The sequence below is a fragment of the Mauremys reevesii genome, linkage group 2 (assembly GCF_016161935.1).
Source record: "Mauremys reevesii isolate NIE-2019 linkage group 2, ASM1616193v1, whole genome shotgun sequence".
NCBI classification, from domain to species: domain Eukaryota; kingdom Metazoa; phylum Chordata; order Testudines; family Geoemydidae; genus Mauremys; species Mauremys reevesii.
In genome coordinates this window covers 2,622,953-2,647,736 of record NC_052624.1, presented here as the reverse complement: position 1 = coordinate 2,647,736, position 24,784 = coordinate 2,622,953, and the positions used below count along the sequence as shown (strand labels likewise).

The 24,784-nt window shown below is 51.8% G+C and overlaps 3 protein-coding genes across 4 annotated transcripts in view; 1 reads left to right on the top strand and 2 right to left on the bottom strand.

Moving 5' to 3' along the window:
• Nucleotides 1–4: 4 nt before the first annotated feature.
• LOC120397137 (protein ZNF783-like) lies at nucleotides 5–23,498 on the bottom strand. Of its 2 annotated transcripts, XM_039522681.1 has the most exons (4): nucleotides 23,115–23,498; nucleotides 8,951–9,077; nucleotides 8,253–8,369; nucleotides 5–1,832 (listed from the first exon to the last, which is right to left on the bottom strand). In XM_039522681.1, exons 1-4 carry the CDS (start codon nucleotides 23,181–23,183, stop codon nucleotides 1,816–1,818), a joined length of 330 nt encoding a protein of 109 aa, XP_039378615.1. In that variant the 5' UTR covers nucleotides 23,184–23,498; the 3' UTR covers nucleotides 5–1,815. The 2 variants fall into 2 exon arrangements, 1 of the variants encoding a protein (XP_039378615.1); XR_005593679.1 differs by lacking the exons at nucleotides 5–1,832; nucleotides 8,253–8,369; nucleotides 8,951–9,077 and adding an exon at nucleotides 18,518–18,855.
• LOC120397138 (zinc finger protein 420-like) overlaps nucleotides 4,342–24,784 on the bottom strand; it is a 43,343-nt gene continuing 22,900 nt past the window's right edge. The window contains exon 5 of the mRNA XM_039522682.1: nucleotides 4,342–6,115. Coding sequence (XP_039378616.1) covers nucleotides 5,015–6,115 — 1,101 coding nt within the window. The 3' untranslated portion in view covers nucleotides 4,342–5,014. The remainder of the gene's footprint in view (nucleotides 6,116–24,784) is intronic.
• Nucleotides 23,574–24,227, top strand: LOC120397136 (histone H2A-like). Its single transcript, XM_039522679.1, has one exon. The coding sequence runs from the start codon at nucleotides 23,737–23,739 to the stop codon at nucleotides 24,163–24,165; it is 429 nt and encodes a 142-aa protein (XP_039378613.1). The 5' UTR covers nucleotides 23,574–23,736; the 3' UTR covers nucleotides 24,166–24,227.

Sequence of the window (24,784 nt, the reverse complement as noted above, 5' to 3'; positions counted from 1 at the left end):
CAAATTAAAGCCACATTTTAAGTTTATATGTAAGTTTAGAACAATCAGGAGATAATACAGCACGATATTCCCAATCCCAAACCTTGAGGTGTCAATTCTGGAGCCTTAACACAGATATCAGCAACACAAGTTTGATACTTTGTACACTATCGATAGTAGAGATAAATAAAAATAAATAAAATCTGCTTACAGACACACTCTGTGTTACTGCCATTATCTACTCTATTTTAGTCAATTGTTTCTCACTCCACTATAAACATATTTACTTAATATTAACATGTGGTTAAGTTTTTCTCTTTTATTAACAGGAATTTATTTTTCTGATTAGTTCAGCATTTATGTTTACTGATCTCAATCATGTACATGACTCACTACCGTTTGACTCTGTCATTACTATTAGTAGCAGACATGGTACCACATTTATTTTCATCTGTATTAAATTATTTTACAGATATAATTAAAAATACAATTTGAAAATAAGCAACCTTCATCTGCACAGTGTCTAAAGTTTAGCTATTTTTTTTATACCGGCACTGCTAAGGTGAGTACAAGCTAAATTTACATTCTAGACGCATACTATTATTATTTGACTGTACCACTTTAAATAATAAATGACAAAGCACAATATGTAACAATGATAATTACTCCAGCCAGGACAGGTTAGGCATTTTAGCACTCGCTACTCAAAGAATTCAATTTAAGCACGAGAGAGAAATAAAATTATGAAATGCACAGACCAGACCAGAAACTAAAATAACAGCACTGTGATCCTTAACGAACTCTGAAAGATACCAGAATGTGTGTGTCTTGCGCATTTCGACAGGAAGTACCAAGAAGTAACAACAATAATACAAGGGTGTGAGGGCAAGAGAAACTGTGCATGTTGCAGGGAGAGTGTGTGTGTGTGTGTGTGGTGGGAGTGCATGTGGGAGACTGTGTGAGAGAGACAGAGAATGTGTGTGTTGGGCGGAGTGTGTGTGGGGCCTGTGTGCCTGAGTGTGTCAGCGCGCTGTCTCTTTAAATCAAGCCCTCAGGAGCCTGAATGCTTGTTCAGTACAGAAGCAGCTGCAGCTCCCACTCCTGAGCCAGAGGCGCCCTGCCCCCCCCAGCCCCCTGCTCAGCGGAGACCCACTTGGGCACACCCACCTCTAGCATTGGGCATGCTCCCCCAGTGCCACGCCAGCCACAGAAGGGGAGACTGCCCCAGTGGCAGGAGCTGGGTGGCCAGAGCTGGTGGCAGCTGCTGGCCGGGCACCCAGCTCTGTGAGGGGTGGCTATGGGAGGACTAAGGCAAATATTGGGGTGGCAATAGCCCCCACAACCCCCCCCTCCCAGCACTGCCCCGGATATGGAACAGACCTGCCTCAATGGCAGTGGTGTGGTAGCTGTGTCAGTCCCAGGAGATTAGCGAGACAAGGTGGGGGAGGTGATGTCTTTTATCAGACCAGCTGCTATTGGGGAGACAAGCTTTCGAGCCACACCCAGCTCTTTAATTCTTAGCTGTCTGGCAGGTGCTTTCAGAGGGCAGCAGCAGCTGATTTTGACCTGCCAACTATAGGCACATTTTGATCCTCAAAGGGAAACGCATTTCGAGGCTTTCCACTCTGCAACGTCAGGCTACAGCCTCGTGGTGGAACAAAACCAAACGCCCAGCAAAGAAAGCGAGAGAAGCTTAATAGCAGGAAATATTTAGCTCCTCTACAGCTGCCTGGTCCGAGTTCATGTTCGTCCTCTCACCTCCAGTTAGAACAGCTGCGCTTGTTTCGTTGTCAGAGCTCTGTAACGCTGGACCTCTTCCCAGGCATCGGACAAACTTTATCCCCCACTGAAACCTTTAGATATATATACACATTATGGTAAGTCAGCATGAGAGTCCCTCTTTCAGAGGGGGAACGGAGCGAGAAGGGAAGTGACTTGCCCAGGCACAGAGGGACACAGGAACTGCCAGGCGAGGTTTGTACCCGGACCTGGCTCCCCTTCATTGTGAGCTCCCCGGATACCAGTCATAGCATTGCTGTATCTAACAAGCAGCCACTGAGCAGATCAGTGGAACACACTGTAACCCTGGGAAACGAGGCTGGCACCAGGGAAATAGTTCATATTGGTGGAGGAGTTGACAGAGGTGGGGGCTGCCATGCTGGAGCAGGGAGGGGGAGGATTCCTGGCTGCGGGGAAATAAGGGTGGGAGTCACAGCAAAATCTCCCTCCCTAGTAGGATTCCACCCTCCTGCCTTCCCCTGTACCACTGCCCTGCCGCGGGATCCTGAGCATTCCTTCAGGCTGGGAACCAGCAGGAGGTGGCTCCTTGGGCTGGCCAGGAAGCAGGGAGGAATCGGCTTCGCATGGAGAGACTCTGGGTATGTCTACACTACGGGATTATTCCAATTTTACAGAAACTGATTTTAGGAAACATTGTATAAAGTCGAGTGCACGCGGCCACACTAAGCACAGTAATTCGGCGGTGTGCGTCCATGTACCGAGGCTAGCGTCGATTTCTGGAGCGTTGCACTGTGGGTAACTATCCCATAGTTCCCAGGCTTCCCCGCCCATTGGAATTCTGGGTTGAGATCCCAGTGCCTGATGGGGCAAAAAACATTGTCGCTCGTGGTTCTGGGTACATCTTCCCCCTCCCTCCATGAAAGCAACGGCGGACAACCGTTTCACGCCTTTTTTCCTGGGTGAACTGTGCAGACGCCATACCACAGCAAGCATGGACCCTGCTCAACTCAAGGGTCTGTGCAGGGAGGTGGGGTCAGCAAGGTGTTCGGGTGCTAGGGGGAGTCGGGGTGATTTTTCTCAGCTGGGGAAGAGAGGCACCAAGTGTACTTATCTCCAGTGCCTCCCTGCAGAACCCAGAGGAGCGGCCCCCACAGCCATAGGTAAGTTACACTGCTGAATTCAGGAAGGGCCAAGTGTCTGCGTCTTCAGGGGCTTGTGGGCATGGATCCCCCGAGCATCTCTGTGATCTTTACCAGCCAAAATGGTACCCTACAAAATAACAATACAATCCCTCCCATTCTCCAGGGTTCATGGAGGATGGATCCATCAATGGCTATTAGCCAGGCTGGGCAGGGATGGTGTCCCTAGCCTCTGGTTGCCAGAAGCTGGGAATGGGCAACAGGGGGATGGATCACGTGCGGATTCCCTGTTCTGTTCATTCCCTCTGGGGCACCTGGCACTGGCCACTGTTGGGAGACAGGACACTGGGCTAGATGGACCTTTGGTCTGACCCAGTACGGCCGTTCTTATGCACATCGGTGGTCTGATCTCACTTCACCTGAGCTGTTGCTGGAAGCAGCCCTTTGTCTCTGTAGCTCTCCTGTTACGCTCTGGGACATTCTGTTTTACAGCCAGAGCCCAGAGCATCCCTAGGAACCCAGCCAGTTGAATATTACAGACCTGGCTGTTTTCCATGCAACTGCTTAGCACGCAGCGTGTTCCGAGAGCAGGTTCTCAACAGCTGCAATTGCCAACACCACTGAGCTCTGCGGTTTGATTTTTCCTCCCCACTCTCCTTTCCAGCTGCTGACACACTTGGTTCCTGATGTTCAGCATCCCCAGTGGCTACCTGCAATCTGGGGAGCTCCCTGGCCCGACACTCTGACTTTGCATCCAACGCAGTGTTAGGCCTTGATTCGGTAGCTCTGATCTATGAGGTTTGGCAGGTGGAGGCTGCCTGTCCCACCCGCTACAAGGCCTGGCACTGTGGCTACCGACAGTTACTCGGGGTTCTCTTCCTTCTGCACAAACCACACGGCTAAAGGTCTAATCATGGATTTTAAGGCCAGAAGGGACCGTTGTGATCAGCTAGTCTGGCCTCGTGCACAGCCTAGACCACAGAACCCCACCCCGCAATCCCCGCACCAAGCCTGTATTTTGTGGTTGAACCAGAGCATGTTTATTACAAAGCAGCCGTTTCTGTGGGAATTTTCAGGGGCTGTGCAAGATTCGACTTCAGAGGGAAACTTTCCCCACCTGTTTCCATATGTATCTTTCCAAGCAATCCAAGTTACAGCACTTAGAAGAGGCAGCATTTCAGAGAACGGAGTTCTCCACCTTAACTTGAGCAGAGCCACGGGAGGCCAGTCACTCCGCTAAACCAAACAAGGAGCCATGGCCCTCCTTTAAAACAAAACCCTTTCCCCTTAGCCCAGTCTGTGGGTCAGGGCTTTTCACTCCCTGAGCTTTCTGGAATTTGGACAGTCCCCCCCTCGAGGTAGGGAATGTCCCACAGTCACTTCAAATCCCAAACGTTTACATGCTCAGCTGCACCAGTTTAACAGGTCTGATATTGACCCTCTTTAGTTAAAAGGACCAAAAACTCATGTGAACACTTGTCTCTCTCTTTAAACCAGGCTTACTTCATTTATTTTAAACTGACCAAGAACAGATTTAATCTAAGCCCAAATAAACTTAACTAAGAGTGTCCATACAGGGCTTGTACTGGTTTAACTAAACTGGTGCAAACGTGTGTGTAGACAACCCCTAAATCAAAAGTTCAGTCTCTGTAAAATGAGCAAACCAAACCAAACCAAACAATAGATAAGCTGCCCCTTCTTCTCAGAGACCCCTCCCGGCTTCCTCTGAGTCTCTCCCACATTTGAAGGAAGGCAGATTCTTACATACCCCACCCCAGCCCTTCCTCAACAGGCCTATTACAGTCCTGGCTTCTCTGGAGCCTACAATTCCCAGACTGCCTTGCTCTGTGGGTCTGGTGAAAGAGAGGCTGGATGCATCATACAGAACCAGCTAGATCCCTCAGTATTAAGAACAGAGGGTTCCAGCCCCGCCTGCACCTTGGAATCCTGGCTCAGGCCCTGAAGAGGGGCAGCAGTCGGGAGATATTTCCCTGACCACACCCTGCCCTCCCAAGACCACTCCTGCTTCCTCCCCACATTCCTAACTCACAGATACGTCTCTTGGAGACACTCCTGGAATGGGGCAGTGCTGGGCCCGGAGGGCTGGTACATGTCCAGTGTGGTGCTGTCCACGCCCAGCTTCCATAAGCACAAGGTTATGGCTTCTTCCCCGCGTGGCTTTTCAGGTGCTTGGCCAGTTCATTCTTCCGATGGTAGCTCCTCTGGCACTGGGGACACTGGTATGGCTTTTCTCCGGTGTGGACCCTCTGGTGCGTGGCGAGCTCCTTCTCACTCCGGAACCTTTTCCCGCACTCGGCACATTCCGGTCGCTTTTTCGTGTGGATTCTCTGGTGTTTGCGGCGTTGCGAGACCCGGTTGAAGCTTTTCCCACAGTGGCTGCAGTTGTAAGGTCTCTCCCCGGTGTGGGTCCTCTGGTGATCCGTGAGCGTGCTCCTCGTGCTGAAGCTCTTCCCGCACTCCGCGCACGGGTAGGGGCGCTCCCCCGTGTGGATCCTCTGGTGCTTGACAAGCCCGTTCCGGCGGCGGAAGCTGCTCCCGCACTCGGTACATTTGTAAGGCCTCTCACCGGTGTGGATGCCCTGGTGGGAGGCCAGAGCCGACTTGTGCCGGAAGCGCTTGTCGCAGTCGCTGCACTGATAAGGCCTCTCTCCCGAATGGATCCGCAGATGATATTTCAGGCGGGAATTGGTGGCGAAACCTTTCCCGCACAGGGCGCAGGGGTACGGCCGCTCCCCAGTGTGGATTCTCTGGTGATACCTCAGCCCTGGCCGTGTGGTAAAGCATTTTCCACAGTCGGCACATAGGTAGGGCCCTCCCTCCCCGGCATGACTTTTCTGGTGCGTCAGGAGCACCTTCCTCTGAATGAAACTCTTCCCGCACTCCAGGCATTTATGCGGCTTCTCTCCCGTGTGGGTTTTCTGGTGCTGGGTCAGGTAGACTCTCTGGCTGAACCTTTTCCCACATTCTGTGCATTTAAAGGGCCTCTCCCCCGTGTGGATGGTCTGGTGCGTGAGGAGGTTGGACTTCTGGCTGAAGCGCTTCCCGCACTCAGTGCACTGGTAGGGACGCTCGCCCGTGTGGATTCGCTGGTGCGACACGAGGTGCTGCATGCGGCTGAACCTCTTCCCACATTCGCTGCACTCGTAAGGTCTCTCTCCAGTGTGGATTCTCTTGTGCGTGCTCAGATTCTGCCTCCTGGTGAAGCTTTTCCCACACTCGGTACATTTCAGCAGCTTCTCTTTTGTGCTGCAGCTCTGGAGATCAGGGTCGCTGGAGAGTTTGCTGGATCTTCTGGTTTGTTTGCACAAAACTTTCTCTTTGAATGTTTTTGATGAGGTCCCTTGAGCTTCTGGGTTTCCACGACATTCTTGCAGGTCCGACTCCCTTTTAGTTTTCTTCCTGGACCAATTCCCTGATGGAAAATTACAGAGAAATTCCGCACGGATGATAGGCTTCATATTAGAAATCTGTATCGTGATGAGGTGGAATTAACTGTCTAACCACTGTGAAAGGTCAAGTTACAGACACACTCAAGGTAAAATTCATACATATTCCATGCAGAACAACTGCATTAAAGGAACGTTATTTCGGTGGCAAAGCCAAGCATCAGAATGTTGGAAAATTCAGATTGACACATGCCCACGCAAACATAATTCCACCCCCTTGTACATCCGCCATGTGCACTGAATGAGGCCAGGGTCCTGTGCAGAACCAGTATGTGATCATGTAATTAAAGATCGTAATGATACAAGGAGCTGAATTTAAGTTGCAGGGTAAACATACATTTGGCATTTCCTAGCCTTGGAGCGTCTGACTCTGCAACCCAAATAATGTTATTTTGACATGGATTTTGTAATGAAATTTCCTAGTTATTTTTTAAATGGAAACAGAGAAAAAAACCAATGATATTCTGTTCACCTGCAGCAACCCCACCCACTCTTTTCTGCATCGTCAGTCAGGTTTGAACCCCAAGCTGTTAGCACTGCTGCCTAACTTCTCCCACCTGAGCTACTAGATCAGGGGTGGGCAAACCTTTTGGCCCAAGGGCCACACCTGGGTGGGGAAATTGCATGCAGGGCCATGAATGTAGGGCTGGGGCAGGGGGTTGGGGTGCGGGAAGAGGTGCGGGGTGCAGGAAGGGGCTCAGGGCAAGGGGTTGGGGTGCAGGAGGGGTACAGGGTGTACAAGGGGGCTCAGGACAGGGGTTTGGGGTGCAGGCGGGGTGCGGCAGGGGGTTGGGGTGCGGGAGGAGTGCGGGGTGTGGGAGGGGATGCGGTGTGCAGGACGGGGCTCAGGGCAAGGGGTTGGGGTGCAGGAGGGGTGTGGCGGGGGTTCGGGTGCAGGAGGGAGTGCGGGGGGTGGGAGGGGGTGCAGTGTGCAGGACGGGGCTCAGGGCAAGGGGTTGGGGTGCAGGAGGGGTACAGGGTGTACAAGGGGGCTCAGGGCACGGGGTTGGGGTGCCGGCGGGGTGGGGGGGGGGGTCGGGGGCAGGAGGGAGTGCGGGGGGTGGGAGGGGTGCAGTGTGCAGGACGGGGCTCAGGGCAATGGGGTTGGGGTGCAGGAGGGGTACAGGGTGTACAAGGGGGCTCAGGGCAAGGGGTTGGGGTGCAGGAGGGGTGTGGCGGGGGTTGGGGTGCGGGAGGGAGTGCGGGGTGTGGGAGGGGATGCGGGGTGCAGGAAGGGGCTCAGGGCAAGGGGTTGGGGTGCAGGAGGGGTACAGGGTGTACAAGGGGGCTCAGGACAGGGGGTTGGGATGCAGGAGGGGTTCGTGGTGCCGGCTGCGGCCCGGCGCTGCTCACCTTGAGCGGCTCTGGGGTGGCAGCGGCGCGCAGCAGGGCTAAGGCAGACTCCCTGCCTGCCTTGGCCCCGCGCTGCTCACATCCCTGTGGCCCCTGGGGAGGAGCGGGTGGCAGAGGGCTCCGCGCACTGCGCTCACCTGCGGGTACCTCGCCTGAAGCTCCCATTGGCCGAGGTTCACCGTTCCCAGCCAATGGGAGCTGCGGGGGCCAGATCCAAAGCCCTGACAGGCCAAATCCGGCCCACAGGCCATTGTTTGCCCACCCCTGTACTAGACGAACCACGTTAGCTGGCAGTTATCCCAGCCGATTTTCGTGGTGGTTAGGTACCAAGGTCCTACAAGGGGCAGAGGTTCATTTATAAAATGCTGCTTTTACTTCACTAATCTTGATGAAAACTCCCCGTTTATAATGGGCTGCACTTTGAATTCTCGTCTCAGGTTCTGATCTGTCTCAACTCAGGCAAAACTGGCATTAACTTCAACAGCCCAAATCCTGATATTGTAGCTCAGGGAAAGTCCCAGGCTAGCTGCAGGGCTGACAGAGCTGGGTCTAAGCAGTCACTGGGAATACTCACCCCTGGAAGCATTTGGAAGAATTTCTCTCCCCTCCGGGGCCTGCTGGTCCTCAACACACAGCTCTCCCCCTCGTTCAAGTTTGGTTATGATCTCAGGTTTGGCATCTGCATGGCCTGCTTATGTAGAGAGAGAAATGCATTAGGTTTGGACAGAGCCAGCCCCTGGCACCTGCAGAGCTCACTTGTCTGCCTGATTTTAGGGCTCTAAATGTCAATCTGGTTTTAACGTTCACTGAAGGGAAACATCAATTTCTACTCTTGTACTGCAGAGATGGCTTCAAAAATCTAACTAATCATCAGGGTTGGAAGTGCATCACTGATTACTGACGATGCCCCCTACAAAGGGTTAATGTAAAACCCATCTTGGGATCTGTGACACTCACATCTGTGGATCCCTGCATATTTGGAGGTCACCAAACCAATCGGCAGCAAAGTTAGTGCTAGCCAGGCTAGCTTGGTTGGGGCTAGGGCTCTCTCCTGGCTACTGGCCAGCTCCTTTTAGCTGAACTGATTCCTGTATTGGCAAGCACGGCGGCTGCATGGCTAATACCTGAGTGAATGTTACAAAGGGCACAGGTTATTTCAGGCCATCCCAGGATATTTCAAATGCTTATCGAAGGGATTCTGAACGTGTCTGAACACGAAGCGGTGACCACGCCTCCAAAATCCCGTATCCTCCAGCCCAAGTCACTTGTTACCTAGAAGAAATAGATTCTCATAGTTCTCCAGCATCACGGCCCGGTACAGCTCCTTCTGCCAGTCTGCCAGCATCTCCCACTCCTCCCGGGAAAACCAGACGGCCACCTCCTCAAACGTCACCCGGCCCTGCAATCACAAGCATTTCACACTCAGCCCCTGCTGCTGCTCCCACCTCCTGACACCTGCCGCCCGGCAGGAGGGTTACACCTGTGTGCACCAGCCTGACAGCAGACACCTGTCCTGAGGGCAGCCCAGCTGTCAGCTGATCACAGCACCTTGTATGGGTGTAACGTCAAGGTCCTGGAAGGGAACAGGAGGCACCTGTCCTGAGGGCAGCCCAGCTGTCATCTGATCACAGCACCTCACATGGGTGTAACGTCAAGGTCCTGGAAGGGAACAGGAGGCCCCTTTGCTTTCTCAGGGCTCATTGGGCTGACGGACACTATCCAGGGCCTTATCAGAGCTCTCTCGTGGCTCATTCGGATGGTGCATAAGCTATCCTAGGATATTAACAGGAAAGCCAGGCCTGATCCGGCCTCCACTCAGACATGCTTTTATTATCTAATACGTGCATTTCGGTAGTGCCCAGAGGCCCCAGGCAAACCCAGCGCCCCACTGCCCTGGGTGCTTCGCACACGCAGACAAAGGAACAGCCCCGGCCCCAAAGAGCTGACAGCGTAAGTGGGCAAGACGAACCTGAGCTGGGAAAGGAGCCGTAACACACAATACCAGAATCAGAGCAACGCGGGGCTGGACGCAACCTCAGGTCGTCATCGAAAGTCCAGCCCCGTGTACTGAGGCAGGACCAAATAAACATCTAGGGAGGGATAGCTCAGCGGTGTGAGCATTGGCCTGCTAAACCCAGGGTTGTGAGTTCAATCCTTGAGGGGGCCACTTAGGGATCTGGGGCAAAAATTGGCCCTGCTAGTGAAGGCAGGGGGCTGGACTCGATGACATTTCGAGGTCCCTTCCAGTTCTAGGAGATTGGTATATTTCCAATTATTATTATCCCTGACAGGTGTCTGTAGCCACCTCTCTCCTGAAGTGAGGTGCCCAGAACCGGACACAGGACTTCAGCTGAGGCCTCACTAATGTGAGCGCAGCAGGACACTGACCTCCTGTGTCTTACGTACGACACTCCTGTTAATACACCCCAGAATGCTGTTAGCCTTTTTCACAACTCCATCACACTGCTGACCCATACTCAATTTGTGCCCCACTCTAACCCCCAGCTCCTTTTCAGCAGCGCTGCCACCAAGCCAGTCACTTCCACACACAAGCAGAGCAAACCATGAAAGTGTCAGGTACCTTCCACAATATTTTTGTTTAGATCTGTAATTTGGGTTACAGATTACCCAAAGGGTAAGGGTTTTCTTACATTATTATTAGGGTCCTACCAAATTCACCGTCCATTTTAGTCAATTTCAGGCTCATAGGATTTAAAAAATTGTAAATTTCATGATTTCAGCTATTTAAATCTGAAATTTCACAGTGTTGTTATTGTAGGGTCCTGACCCACAAAGGAGTTGTGCGGGTGTGTGTGCGGGGGGGTTGCAGTTCTGCAACACTTAATTCTGCGCTGCTGCGAGCGGTGGTGTTGCCTTCAGAGCTGGGGAGCCGGAGAGCGGCGGCTGCTGGCTGGGAGCCCAGCTCTGAAGGCAGAGCCGCCGCCAGCAGCAGCGCAGAAGTAAGGTTGGCAATACCGCAACACCACCTCTAAAATAACCTTGTGACTCTCCCCCCCACAACTCCCTTTCAGGTCAGGGCCCCCAATTTTAGAAGTGCTGGTCTCCCCCATGAAACCTCTATAGTATAGGGCAAAAGCGCACAAAAGACCAGATTTCATGGTCTGTGACGCGTTTTTCATGGCCGTGAATTTGGTAGGGCCCTAATTATTATACATGGTCGGCCTACAACAGGACAGGAGTGGGAGGGAAGGGAACACAGGAACTGATTAGCTCAAAGGAAGATGCAGGAGAGGAAGTCGGGGACTGGGGGAGGCAAGGGCAGGGAGAGGGTGAGGATGGAGGGCAGCTGAAGTGAACAAATTGGAGGGGGGCGCACGGGGTCTGGAGCAAGCAGCCAAGCAGCAGAAAAGAAAGACCATTCTGAGTTTATAAGGGCTTGTTGGCAGCTGCCCCTCACATTCCAGTGGAGAGGGGGCTGTATGGAGAGGACAGCCTGCATCTCACAGGTGGGGGTGGGGGGCTAATCTTGGTTGGAGACTAGCTGGAGCAGCCAGGAGGGCATTAAACTAACAATAAAGGGGGAGGGAGAGTGTGTTAAGGAAGCAAAGGTGATATAAACTCACACTCAGCGTCTCACAAACAATCTGAATGAATGTGACAGAGAAGGAAGGGAAGAAATGTTTCTATTGCTTCTATACCAATGTAGGAATCTGGGTAACAAGCAGACAGAATTGGAAGTTCTCACTGATGAGAAGGAATTTGATACAACTGGCATTACAGTTTTCAAGTACATAAAAGGCTGTTACAAGGAGGAGGGAGAAAAATTGGTCTCCATAACCTCTGAGGACAGGACAAGAAGCAATGGGCTTAAATTGCAGCAAGGGAGGTTTAGGTTGGACATTAGGAAAAACTCTAACTGTCAAGGTGGTTAAGCACTGGACTAAATTGCCTAGGGAGGTTGTGGAATCTCCAGCATTGGGGATTTTTAAGAGCAGGTTGGACAAACACCTGTCAGGGATGGTCTAGATAATACTTAGTCCTGCCATGAGTGCAGGGGACTGGACTAGAGACCTCGCAAGGTCCCTTCCAGTCCTACGATTCTATAACTACTAAAGCTTGGTGGGACAATTTGCAAGACCGCCATGTTAAAATGAAGGGTTATAACCTGTTTAGAACGAACAGAGGGGCTAAAAGAGCTGTTGGGGGGACAGATTTCTACACCTGTTTTAGAGTTTTTGATATCTCAGAACCTCAGGCTCTTGAATGCATCTGGATCAATGTGCTAACTGCAAAGCACAGGAAGGGGTACTGGGAGGGGTCCGGCACACACCACCTTATCAAGCCAAAGAACAGAGTGAGTTTCTCCAGAGGCACCTGTCTGTAATGTGGGGACAGAAAAACTGGGCCACTCGGGGGGACTTCAACTTGGAACGATGTGTTGGGGGGCCCCATGCAGCCAGTAATAAAACCTCACTAGGAGTTTCTAAAAATTAGGAACCATTTTTTTGTTCAGTCTAACGAATGGCATCTGCTCTGACAAGCGCGTCTAGACACTACAGCAATGCGGCTATTATTTGTCTAACTCGAAAGGTGTTGCCCCCAACACAGGGTAACTGTGGGACCTCATTCTGGCTGGCAAAGCTACATTAACCACTACACTGGAAGCTGTGGTTGCCTCAGGACCAATGATCATGACCTGATTACATGCAGTCTAGGCAAACAGGACAGTCCCAACCAGTGAGACATATACATGGTGCTTCAAAAGGGCTAATTTCCCAACGCTGAGGAAAATTTTCAGTGAATTTGACTGGGAAGAAAAACACAGACAGAAAAATTTGACTGAAAATTGGAAGTTCTTTAACAGGAGTTGGTTAGAGGGCCAAAAAGCCACAATTCCACAATCAAGAAAGAGAAATCCTACAAACGCACCCCCCACGAATCCACCCCAGGGACCTTCAACATGCTTCCAAAGACACACAAACAGGGGACCCCAGGCAGACCCATCGTATCTGGCCATGGCACTTCTACTGAAGGAATATCAGGACTCACTCAAACCATCCTCAAACCACTCATCACACAAAGGGCCAGCTTCTTCCAGAACACAATCAGCTTCCTCCACAAACGCTGCAACTTTAACAACCTCCCTAACCTAACATTGGGGGGTGGGATAGCTCGGTGGTTTGAGCATTGGCCTGTTAAACCCAGGATTGTGAGTTCAATCCTTGAGGGGGCCACTTAGGGATCTGGGGCAAAAATGAGAACTTGGTCCTGCTAGTGAAGGCAGGGGGCTGGACTCGATGACCTTTCGAGGTCCCTTCCAGTTCTAGGAGACAGGTATATCTCCAGGTATAACATCCCTCACAATGACAGTATCGCTGCCTACCTCAAATATCTGCAAGACAATGGATGACCCTGAGAGATCCACACCAAACACATCATCAAACTCATCCAAGTCATCCTCACTCCTAACAACTTCACACTCAACAAACACTTAGTCCACACCATGGGAACAGCCATGGGTGCTAGGATGGCTCCCCAATATGCCACCCTATTATTATACATAGAAGAATTTCTGGACAAATGCACCACAAAACCAATGATAGACTTGAGATACACCGATGATATTTTCATCCTCTGGACAGACGACTTAAACTCCCTCATAGATTTCCACCACAACTTCAACCACCACTCATCCATTAAATGCTCTCTGGAACACTTGCACACCAGCATCAACTTCCTGGTCACCTTGATCAGCTTCAGCAATGGAACCCTACAGATGACTACATACAAGAAACCCACAGATCTCCACACCTATCCTGACAGGTCCCGTCACCACCCAAAACACACCAAGAAACCTGTTATCTACAGCCTGGCACTCAGATACCACAGAATATGCTCTGAGGCGAAAATCCGGAACTCACACCTTAAGACACTCAAAACCGCCTTCACCAAACAAGGACACTCCCATAGCGCTGATTTCCTCACTTTCCCCTGGGTACCCTGCCCCCGGCCCCGCCCCCACTTTGCCCCTTCCATGCAGCCCTGCCCTTGCCCCACCTCTTCCCACCCTTGTGCTGCCCCCATATCCCCGCCCTGCCTCTTCCCCGCCTCCTCCCCTGAGCACGCCCACAGTCCCGCTCCTCCCCATCCCTCCCAGCACGCTGCCAAGTGGGGGAAGTGCTGGGAGGGAGGCGGAGGAGCAGGGCCGCGGCATGCGTGGGGGAGAGGAGGAGGTGGTGTGGGGGAGGGAGGGTAGCTTGGCTGCCAGTGGGTGCAGAGCACCCACTAATTTTTCCCCGTGGGTGCTCCACGGAGTCGGCACCTATGGATACTCCACCAGAGAACTAGATTGTATCATGGAACGGGCCACCCACATACCTCGAGAGAGCCTGCTTTCATACAGAAATAAAGCCCCCTGACTATACACCCCTAGTTGTCACCTACCACCCCCCACTGGAACCCATACGGGGAATCATCAAACAACCCATCCTCAATGGAGACCCCATCCTGAAAGAAATATTTCCTGAACCCCCACTTCTGGGCACCAAACAGCCCCCCACAACTCCAAACTCATCATCAGACGCAAAGTTCCCGCAGACCTGGTCACACCAACTCAAAGCAGCACCAGACCCTGCCAGAACAGATGCAAAACCTGCAGACACATCTCCACTGCTACAATGATCAACACCGCCCACAACACACCTTTCAGGATCCATGGTCCTACACATGCCGATCACAACCTGTGGGGTACCTCATCCAGTGCACTAAATGCCCTGATAGCAACCACGTGGGTCACACCAGACTATCACGATGCTCTCAAATGACCTCATACAGGCAAATGTTAAAAGACAAAAACACCCTGTCACCTGTGGGTGATCACTCCATATCTGACCTCTCAGTTCTCCTCCCCAAAGGAAACCTGCACAACACCTTCAAAAGAGAAGCCTGGGAGCTTAAATTCATAACCCTGCTAGGCACTAAAAATCCTGGACTGAACAGAGACCCTGGATTTATGGCTTATTACAACAAACTGTAACTTTTTGTCCTTTGACTGCAGAGATGTTAACCAGCCACTCCACCTTGAATGGTCCTAACGACTTACTCTCGGCTAAACAATCTCTTCCACCTTGTACTTAGCTGCGAGGCTCCAGGACCTTTCCCAGACCCGAAGAAAAGCTCTGTACAGCTCCAAATCTCGGCTCGCTCCCCACAGAAGCTGGTCCAGTCAACCACAGGCCCTCACCCACCTGGTGTCTCTAATCAAGAGGGTGGCTTTGGCTAACAGCCCATCCCGGTTCAGTGGTGAAGTAAAGGCAGCAATTCGGTATAAAAATCAATAGAAAAGTAAAAAGAAGGGAAACGTAGAGTGACCAGATAGCAAGTGAGAAAAATCGGGCCCGGGATGGGGGGTGATAGATGCCTGTGTAAGAAAAAGCCCCAAATATCAGGACTGTCCCTATAAAATTGGGACATCTGGTCACCCTAGGGAAACTAGACAGAAATCAACAGACATTAGCAGATAAGAAATGAAGAAAAAGACAGGAGCCAACCTCCTGTCCCACTCTGGGGGCAGGACCCCACACGCCCCCACCCAGGACTCGCCCTGCCCCCCATAAAATGGATAAAACAATAAATTCCACCAAATAAAACGAACCATGATTAGAAAATGCCGGGAAATGCGGGGGCTGGATGGGCCCCTGCCGGCCCAAGGGCTTTACTGGGGAGGGTAATTCAGCAGCGGGACAAGGCTGCACCGCGGGGTGCCCGCCCCCGGCCAGGTTTCGGCCCAGCCGGGCTGTTTTCCTGGGAGCTCTGCTCGGGGGGCACCTGCAGCGGCAGGCGGGTCTCCGGCCAGCCCAGAGCATCCCCAGGGCGCCACGGGCAGCTCGCCTGCACCGGGCAGGCGGGGCGTCCCTCCGGCTGCGACTTCCCCGGAGGGAGCCGGGGGCTGGGGAGCCCCTGCGGCCAGCCCGAGGCAGGAGCGGACACGGGCCCCGCTGTGACCGCTGCTGGCCCGGGGCAGCTCCCCGCTCGCCCGCCCTGAGCCCCGGCCTACCTGAGCAGGGGGCGCCCCGGCCCGCGGCCTCTTCCTCCCCATGGCGCCCGGCCGCGCCCCTGCTGGCGCCCCGGGGGACGGGAAGCTCCGGAGCGGGGCGCGATGGGCCGGGAGTCCTGCCACAGGGACGCCTGGCGGCCCCGCTCGGAACAGCCCCGGCCTGCCGGGAGCGGCGGCACCGCAGGGCCCCCTCGCCAGCTCGCCGCTCTCCGCCCCTCCCCAGCGCGTCCTGCGCTGCGCCCCCGGGGCCGCTGGGGTGTCCCGCCGCGATGCGCCCCCAGCCCCGTTCCCCGCCCGTCCCGGCTGTGCTGGGAGCGGGCCGGGCTGCTGGCTAGGCCGGGGAAGGGGGGAGGCCTGGCCGTGCCCAGCCTGGCAGGGGAACCCGGGGGCACTGCTACGGCAGCCCCCACCCCAACCCGCGCTCTGGTTAATGGCAGACAAGCTGTGACGGTGTCTGGCGCCACTGTTTCCAGAGGCCCGAGCCCGGGGTCTGGGCCACCTGACAGCAGGAACACAGGACCTGCCCCCTTGGATCAGAGCAGGGATTTGGTGCCTTCGCTGACAGCGGGCAGCTTCGGAGGAAGATGCAAGAAACCCCACAGTAGCTGTGGGATAATCTGCCCCATTCAGAGTTTTATCCTCCTCTCCAATAGTTGGAGATTGTTCTAAACCAGTGGCTCTCAACCTTTCCACAGGACTGGACCCCTTTCAGGAGTCGGATTTGTCTTGTGTACTCCAAAGTTCACTTTGCTTAAAAACTACCTGCTTACAAAATCAGAGCTAAAACTACCAAAGTGTCACAGCGCATTGTTACTGAAAATCGCTGACTGTCCCATGTTGTCTGTATGAAATTGCAGTTTGTACTGACTTTGCTGGTGCTTTTTCTGTAGCCTGTTGTAAAACTAGGCAAATCTCTGGATGAGCTGATGTACCCCTGGTTGAGAACCACTGTTTTAAACCATGAAACACAAGGTTTAGCTCCCTTCCCTTTTTGTTAGCATTAACTATTGAATCTCTGACTATCCTGGTGAGCCATGCAAACATCAAATTCCTCTTTGAATCTTATTGCATTCTTGGATTCCATGTGGCAGGCAGTTCCACAGTCTAAGTGTGCATTGTGTGAAAAAGATTGCCTGCTTTCAGTTTTAAATCTCCAGTTTCATTGATATAATGTACTGGCCAGGGGCTACGGCTTTGCAATGGATATGTGTCTCCTTCCCCTTCTCCCATACAAGCTTCCTTCTAGTGTTTGATCCCAAATACAGTCAGGTTTATTTTTAGGCTCTCCTGTGGTGCTCAGCATAGAGGGAGCAAAGCAGTTCACAAACGAGTGATTTTATCCTTATACAAGCACCAGCATTCCCCTTGGGGGGGCTGTTATCTCCATTCAAAAAAGAACTAGATAAGTTCATGGAGGATATGTCCATCCGTGGCTATTAGCCAGGCTGGGCAGGGATGGTGTCCCTGGCCTCTGTTTGCCAGAAGCTGGGAATGAGCGACAGGGGATGGGTCACTTGATGATTCCCTGTTCTGTTCATTCTCCCTGGGCACAGGTGCCAACTTTCCAAAGTGCCAGGGGGTGCTCGACCCCTGGCTCTGCCCCAGGCCCCACTCTCCACCCTTTTCCCCAAGGCCCCACCCCTGCCCTGCCTCTTCTCATCCCCGCTCCGCCCCGTCTCTTCCCCCCAAGATCCGTCCCCTCCCTGAGAGTGCTCTGTTCTCGCACCTCCGCCCCCGCCTCCTGAATTCTGCGAAACATCTGATTGCAGCGGGCAGGAGGCATGGAGAGGGAGGGGGAGGCGCTGATCTGCGGGGCTCGCCGGCAGGTGGGAGGCGCTGGGGGGGATGGGAGGCGCTGGGGGGGTGGGAGGGAGCTGATAAGGAGGCTGCTGGTGGATGCTCAGCACCCACCATTTTTTCCCTGTGGGTGCTCCAGTCCCAGAGCACCCATGGAGTTGGCATCTATGCCTGTGGGGCACTTGGCATTGGCCACTGTCGGAAGACAGGACACTGGGCTGGATGGACCTTTGGTCTGACCCAGTCTGGCTACTCTTATGTGCTTATTATGCAAATGGAAATTGAAGCCTCAAGAGATTACGCAATGCACACAAGCCCCAGAGGAAACGTATGTGATAGTCGGTAACTGAGACCAGGTATCCCGAGTGCTGGCCCTGTGCCTTAATGACAAAACCATCCTTCCTCCCACGTGTCTTTTCATCTTGGGCTTTGTGATGGAGTCACAGGCCCGATGCTCTGGAACTGCTCTGTATGCAGCCAGCCAGGACTCTGGGTAACGCGACTCCCCTCAGGGCTGTCCAGGGCAAAAAGCCCCCTTGGCTACGGCCCTCCTGATCTGACCTCAGAGCATTCAGCACCTCCCCCCGTTCACACTGCACACTTCCCTTTGGGCAGGACCCCTGGGGAAGCCAGAGGGCCTTGCATCCCAACTCTGCAGCCAGCCGTGACTCTCAGCCAGCGTGTAACACAGAAGGTTTATTAGTCAACAGGAACACCGCGTAGAACAGAGCTTGTTAGTACAGAAATCAGTGAATTTCAGCAAAGTCCATCTTGGAGAATCCCGGGCCAGACATCCTGGAAACCCCCTCTGAGTCCCAAACAGGAGACTGCCCAGCTTCCAGCAACCCAACCTCTGACACGCCCGTTGCCCTCCTCTTGGTCTTTGTCTCGTGTCCAGGGCAAAGTGTCACCTGGTCGCATCCCCCTCCTCACCTATGTGCAGGCAGCTGGACACCCTCACCTGCCCCCGAGGGTCTCAGCAAAAATCACACACCCTTATCCCCACCACCTAGGCATTGGTGCAATACACAGGGAAACTGAGGCACGCACAGTATGTGTGTAAAACAGTAAGACTCACATAGGCTCGCGTACAACATAATAAGGAGGAAAAATCCACTTTGTCCCAGGCTTCACAGTAGGTTTAATGCCCCATGCCCATCTGTCATTGTTTGGTCTGGCCTGGCAGGGGCAATACGCGCACACGACCCATCTGTGCTTACTTGAACTTTGATTCTTCTTGAACTTCATTGTGGCGGGAACTTTAAAGTGGCACCGTCTTGCTCTTTACTCCCTGTGCACAGGCAGCGTCTGAGCTCCTACATTTTAGCAACACGGTTTTTCCTGGTTTTTACTCCTGTCAGCCCTGCAGTGGCAGAGAGTGGATGAGAGTTCTGGGAGAGTGAGCTGCATTTTAGTCCAGCTCAGGCATCAGCAGCAGAATGTTAACCATGTTCTAACTGTGTGGTCTTCATGAGTGGCGGGGGACCCGCCAGCTTGCAGAGACTAGACCATGGCTGGCCCTGCCCCTCCCACCACCAGAGCCCAGAGCCCCCACACCCACAGTCACCAGCCCCCTCCCCCCATATAAGTGTCAGGCAGCACACGCCCCCCCCCACAAGCAGGTGGGTGCCCCCCAAGTGCCAGGCAGGCAGCACGCAGCCCCCCGGGCAGGCGGCATGCGGTCCTCTCTAGCCCCCCCCCAAGAGCCAGGCAGCATGCCCCCAGCACCCAGGGACTCCCCAGCCCCCCAAGTCCCCAGCCCCAGCCCCAGCACGCTTCCCTGAAGAGGAGCAGCCACCCTGCCTGGGCTCGGGGGCCAAGCGGGAAGGGCAAGCACAGGGGCCACGCTGGGCGATTTGGGGTGCCACAGCCTCCCCCAGCCTACAGTACGCGCCGCCCAGGGCAGTCTTTATTGTTGGTGACTTTTATTGCCTCTTCCCACCCCTGCTCCTCCCCCTCCCAAGGCCACGCCCCTGCTCCGCCTCTTCCTGCTCTCGTAAGAACGTCCTTACTGGGTCAGACCAAAGGTCCATCTAGACCAGTGTCCTGTCCTCTGACAGTGGCCAATGGCAGGTGCCCCAGAGGGAATGAACAGAACAGGGAATCCTCAAGTGATCCATCCCCTATCGCCCATTCCCAGCTTCTGGCAGACAGAGGCCAGGGACACCTTCCCTGCCCAGCCTGGCTAATAGCCATTGATGGACCTGTCCTCCATTAACTTATCTAGTTCTTTTTTGAACCCTGTTATGGTCTTGGCCTTCACAACACCCTCTGGCAAGGAGTTCCACAGGCTGACAGTGCGTTGTGTGAAAAAATACTTTCTTGTGTTCATTTTAAACCTGCTGCCTATTAACTTCATTTGGTGACCCCTAGTTCTTGTATTATGAGAAGGAATAAATAACTTTTCCTTATTTACTTTCTCCACGCCACTCATGATTTTATAGACCTCTGTCATATCCCCCCTTAGTCGCCTCTTTTCCAAGCTGAAAAGTCCCAGTCTTATTAATCTCTCCTCATTCAACAGCTGTTCCATATCCCTAATCACTTTTGTTGCCCTTTTCTGAACCTTTTCCAATTCCAATACATCTTTTTTGAGATGGGGCAACCACATCTGCACACAGTATTCAAGATGTGGGCGTACCATGGATTTAGACTCATAGACTCATAGACTTTAAGGTCAGAAGGGACCATTATGATCATCTAGTCTGATCTCCTGCACAATGCAGGCCACAGAACCTCACCCATCCACTTCTATAACAAACCTCTAACCTATGTCTGAGTTGTTGAAGTCCTCAAATTGTGGTTTGAAGATCTCAAGCTGCAGGGAATACTCCAGCAAGTGACCTGTGCCCCACACTGCAGAGGAAGGTGAAAAACCTCCAGGGCCTCTGCCAATCTGCCCTGGAGGAAAATTCCTTCCCAACTCCAAATATGGCGATCAGCTAAACCCTGAGCATGTGGGCAAGACTCACAAGCCAGCACCCAGGAAAGAATTCTTTGTGGTAAGTCAGGTCCCACCCCATCTAACATCCCATCCCAGACCACTGGGCATACTTACCTGCTGATAATTTGGCAATTGATCTTTGATTAATTGCCAAAATTAGGCTATCCCATCATGCTATCCCCTCCATAAACTTATCAAATTTAGTCTTAAAGCCAGCTATGTCTTTTGCCCCCACTACTCCCCTTGGAAGGCTGTTCCAGAACTTCACTCCTCTGATGATTAGAAACCTTCATCTAATTTCAAGTCTAAACTTCCTAGTGTCCAGTTTATATCCATTTGTTCTTGTGTCCACATTGGTACTAATCTTAAATAATTCCTCTCCCTCCCTAATATTAATCCCTCTGATATATTTATAAAGAGCCATCATATCCCCCCTCAGCCTTCTTTTGGTTAGGCTAAACAAGCCAAGCTCTTTGAGTCTCCTTTCATAAGACAGGTTTTCCATTCCTCGGATCATCCTAGTAGCCCGTCTCTGAACCTGTTCCAGTTTGAATTCATCCTTCTTAAACATGGGAGACCAGAACTGCACACAGTATTCCAGATGAGATCTCACCAGTGCCTTGTATAATGGTACTAACACCTCCTTATATTTGCTGGAAATACCTCGCCTGATGCATCCTAAAACTGCATTAGCTTTTTTAACGGCCATATCACATTGGCGGCTCATAGTCATCCTGTGATCAACCCAATATTCCGAGGTCCTTCTCCTCCTCCGTTACTTCCAACTGATGTGTCCCCAATTTATAACCAAAACTTGTTATTAATCCCTAAATGCATGACCTTGCACTTTTCACTATTAAATTTCATCCTATTACTATTACTCCAGTTTACAAGGTCATCCAGATCTTCCTGTATGATATCCCAGTCCTTCTCTGTGTTAGCAATACCTCCCAGCTTTGTGTCATCCACAAACTTTATTAGCACATTCCCACTTTTTGTGCCAAGGTCAGTAATAAAAAGGTTAAATAAGATTGGCCCCAAAACTGATCCCTGAGGAACTCCACTAGTAACCTCCTTCCAGCCTGACAGTTCTTCCTTTCAGTACGACCCATTGTAGTCTCCCCTTTAACCAGTTCCTTATCCACCTTTCAATTTTCATATTGATCCCCATCTTTTCCAATTTAACTAATAATTCCCCATGTGGAACCATGTCAAATGCCTTATTGAAATCAAGGTAAATTAGATCCACTGCGTTTCCTTTGTCTAGAAAATCTGTTACCTTCTCAAAGAAGAAGATCAGGTTGGTTTGGCACGATCTACCTTTTGTAAAACCATGTTGTATTTTGTCCCAATTACCATTGACCTCAATGTCCTTAACTACTTTCTCCTTCAAAATTTTTTCCAAGACCTTACATACTACAGATGTCAAACTAACAGGCCTATAGTTACTCGGATCACTTTTTTTCCCTTTCTTAAAAATAGGAACTATGTTAGCAATTCTCCAGTCGTACGGTACAACCCCTGAGTTTACTGAGTCATTAAAAATTCTTGCCAATGGGCTTGCAATTTCATGTGCCAGTTCCTTTAATATTCTTGGATGAAGATTATCTGGGCCCTCCGATTTTGTCCCATTAAGCTGTTCGAGTTTCGCTTCTACCTCAGATGTGGTAATATCTACCTCCATATCCTCATTCCCATTTGTCATCTTACCATTATCCCTAAGTTCCTCATTAGCCTTATTAAAGACTGAGGCAAAGTATTTGTTTAGATATTGGGCCATGCCTAGATTATCCTTAACCTCCACTCCATCCTCAGTGTTTAGCAGTCCCACTTCTTCTTTCTTTATTTTCTTCTTATTTATGTGGCTATAGAACCTTTTACTATTGGTTTTAATTCCCTTTGCAAGGTCAAACTCTACATGGCTTTTGGCCTTTCTCACTTTATCCCTACGTGTTCTGATCTCACTAAGGTAGCTTTCCTTGCTGATCCCACCCATCTTCCACTCCTTGTAGGCTTTTATATAGAGGCAACATGATATTTTCTGTCTTATTATCTCTCCCTTTCTTAATGATTCCTAACATTCTGTTTGGTTTTTTGACTGCTGCTGCGCATTGAGTGGATGTTTTCAGAGAACTGTCCACTGACTCCAAGATCTCTTTCTTGAGTGGTAACAGCTAATTTAGACCCCATACTTGTTTATGTATAGTTGGGATTATGTTTTCCAATGTACATTACTTGCATTTATCAACAGTGAATTTCATCTGCCATTTTGTTGCCCAGTCACCCAGTTTTGACAGATCCCTTTGTAGCGCTTCGCAGGCTGCCTGCGACTTAACTAGCCTGAGTAGTTTTGTACTCACTCCACTTCTTAGTGCCCCTTCTCAGCCCCTCCCCCAAGGCCCGGCCCTTGCTCCGCCTCGTCCCACTCCCGGTCCGACCCCTCCCCCGAGGCCTCCCACATGCCGCTCACTACTCTCCGCCCTCCCCCGAGCACCTCCCGCCAGATGTCAGCCTCGCTGAACAGCTGTGGCTTGTGGGTGCAGAACACCCCCTATTTTTTTTCCATGGGTGCTTGAGCCCCGGAGCACCCACGGAGTCGGCACTGACGCTTCATGGGCCAGCACTGAGGCATCTTGGCATGGGGAAATATAGGCAGTTGTGCCCCTCCAGCTTTGTACCTTTTTGCTGAGGATCCAGAGCTGTCGATCTGGCACGTTGCATCTGGTATAAAGGTGTTTCTGAGGCATGTTTCTGAAGGTCGGGAGGAGGGCACCTTCTATCCACACAGGGAGGATGGGCAAGGTCCTTTGGGAGTGTTTACAGCTCGGTCTTTTCCATCTCCAGCTTGTGTAGTTCAATGAATGCCCATCAGCTAGGAGTGCGCAGGGAAGAACCCCTGCTGGTTCATGTGTTTGCTAGTGGAAGACAACATCTTCCCACCCCTCTGCACGTGATGTGTGTAAACGGGATGAGTTAAAGGAATTACCCTGTAAATTGAGATCATATTACACAAGAGCTTTTCTAAAAAGACCCACGTTCGTCTTCCCCTCTCCCTTGAAGCTGCAGAGGTCAACCGGCTGTTAATGAAAATGACATCACAAAGAAAGGAAATATCCCCATTGGCTAATAAAGGATCTTGCTTCCCATTGGTTCATACCTGACGAATCAAAATGTAAGGTTGCCATCCTTCCTCTCTCCCTTCTCCCCACCACCATAGCGTTGAATCCTCAGTCTGAGCCTGTTTCGCTCATCTTGCTGCTTACTGCAGGGAAAGCCACTGAGCCGCAGGAATTTGCAACCATGTCTGGGCCAGGGAAGACCAGGGAGGCACCTCAGGCAAACTCCAAGTCCCAGTTTTCTCAGGAGAAGTTGCAGTTCCCTGTGGACCATATAGAGAAGATGCTGCGTCGAGGACACTGCATCAAGCGGATCAAAGGTGGAGCACTGGTTTACCTGGCTGCTGTGATTGAGTACCTGACCACTGAGCTCTTGGCACTGGCTGGGAACGCCACCCAGGACGACCCGAGGAGATGTATCACGCCGCGGCATCTGTGGCTTGCCATCCGCCGTAACAAGGACCTCCACAAGCTGCTGCTGGGCGGTGCTGCTGTCTTCCAAGAGGGAATCCTACCCAACAGCCAGGCCATGCTGCTGAAGGCCAAGAGCAGCAAATCCTCCAGGAGCAAGAGTCTTCACCTGCCGGGGGATAACACCCTCCAGGAGAAATAGGAGTGACTTTGACCCTTCCCCTTCACAGCCACCCACATGCTCTATTAAAAGATACAAACCCAGCGCTGCTTTTCATTGCCAGGGATGGATTCATAAAAGTGTATACGGAGAAGAGAAAGGGGGTGCCACATGGGATGTATCTGAGCCTGGGAGGCGTGATGTCCTGAGTTCTAATCCCAGTTTTGCACTCAGGCCTTGGGCAAGTCCCCTAATCTCTGTGTCTCTCAGCTTCCCTATCTGTAAAAGGGGGAAATCAGTTTTTACCTACCGTGGACCAGTCAATATCTCCACAGCCCTTTGCACATGAAGGGCCAGACCCTGTCTCGTTGAAGCCAATGGTAGTTTTGCCATTGGCTTCGACAGACCAGAATTCAGACCATAAAGTCTTAGGTGCTGTATGGAGACGTGGCTTAAAGAACCATGGCTGTTGGCAGCGTATTTTGCTCTCTGTCTTTTGTGATAGGCTGGAAGCCTGATCATTCCTCCCATGAGAGCAGCTGAATTTGCACTAAGGTGCTGGAAAGTAAAAGGCAGGAAAACAAACTTATCCTGGGGCACGAAAGGCCTGGCAGGGGAGGAGAGATGAAACAATGTTAGATTTGTTGGTTTGAAACCCAAC

What these genes read in the sequence shown, in the direction of transcription:
- LOC120397137 (XM_039522681.1), bottom strand. Translation starts at nt 23,183, where the DNA reads ATGCCTCAGAAACACCTTTATACCAGATGCAACGTGCCAGATCGACAG. An exon ending in TCTGGATCCTCAGCAAAAAG is followed by an intron (nt 9,078 to 23,114) that starts GTACAAAGCTGG and finishes TTGTGATTGCAG; the next exon opens with GGCCGGGTGACGTTTGAGGA. An exon ending in TGAGAATCTATTTCTTCTAG is followed by an intron (nt 8,370 to 8,950) that starts GTAACAAGTGAC and finishes TCTCTACATAAG; the next exon opens with CAGGCCATGCAGATGCCAAA.
- LOC120397136 (XM_039522679.1), top strand. Translation starts at nt 23,737, where the DNA reads ATGTCTGGGCCAGGGAAGACCAGGGAGGCACCTCAGGCAAACTCCAAG.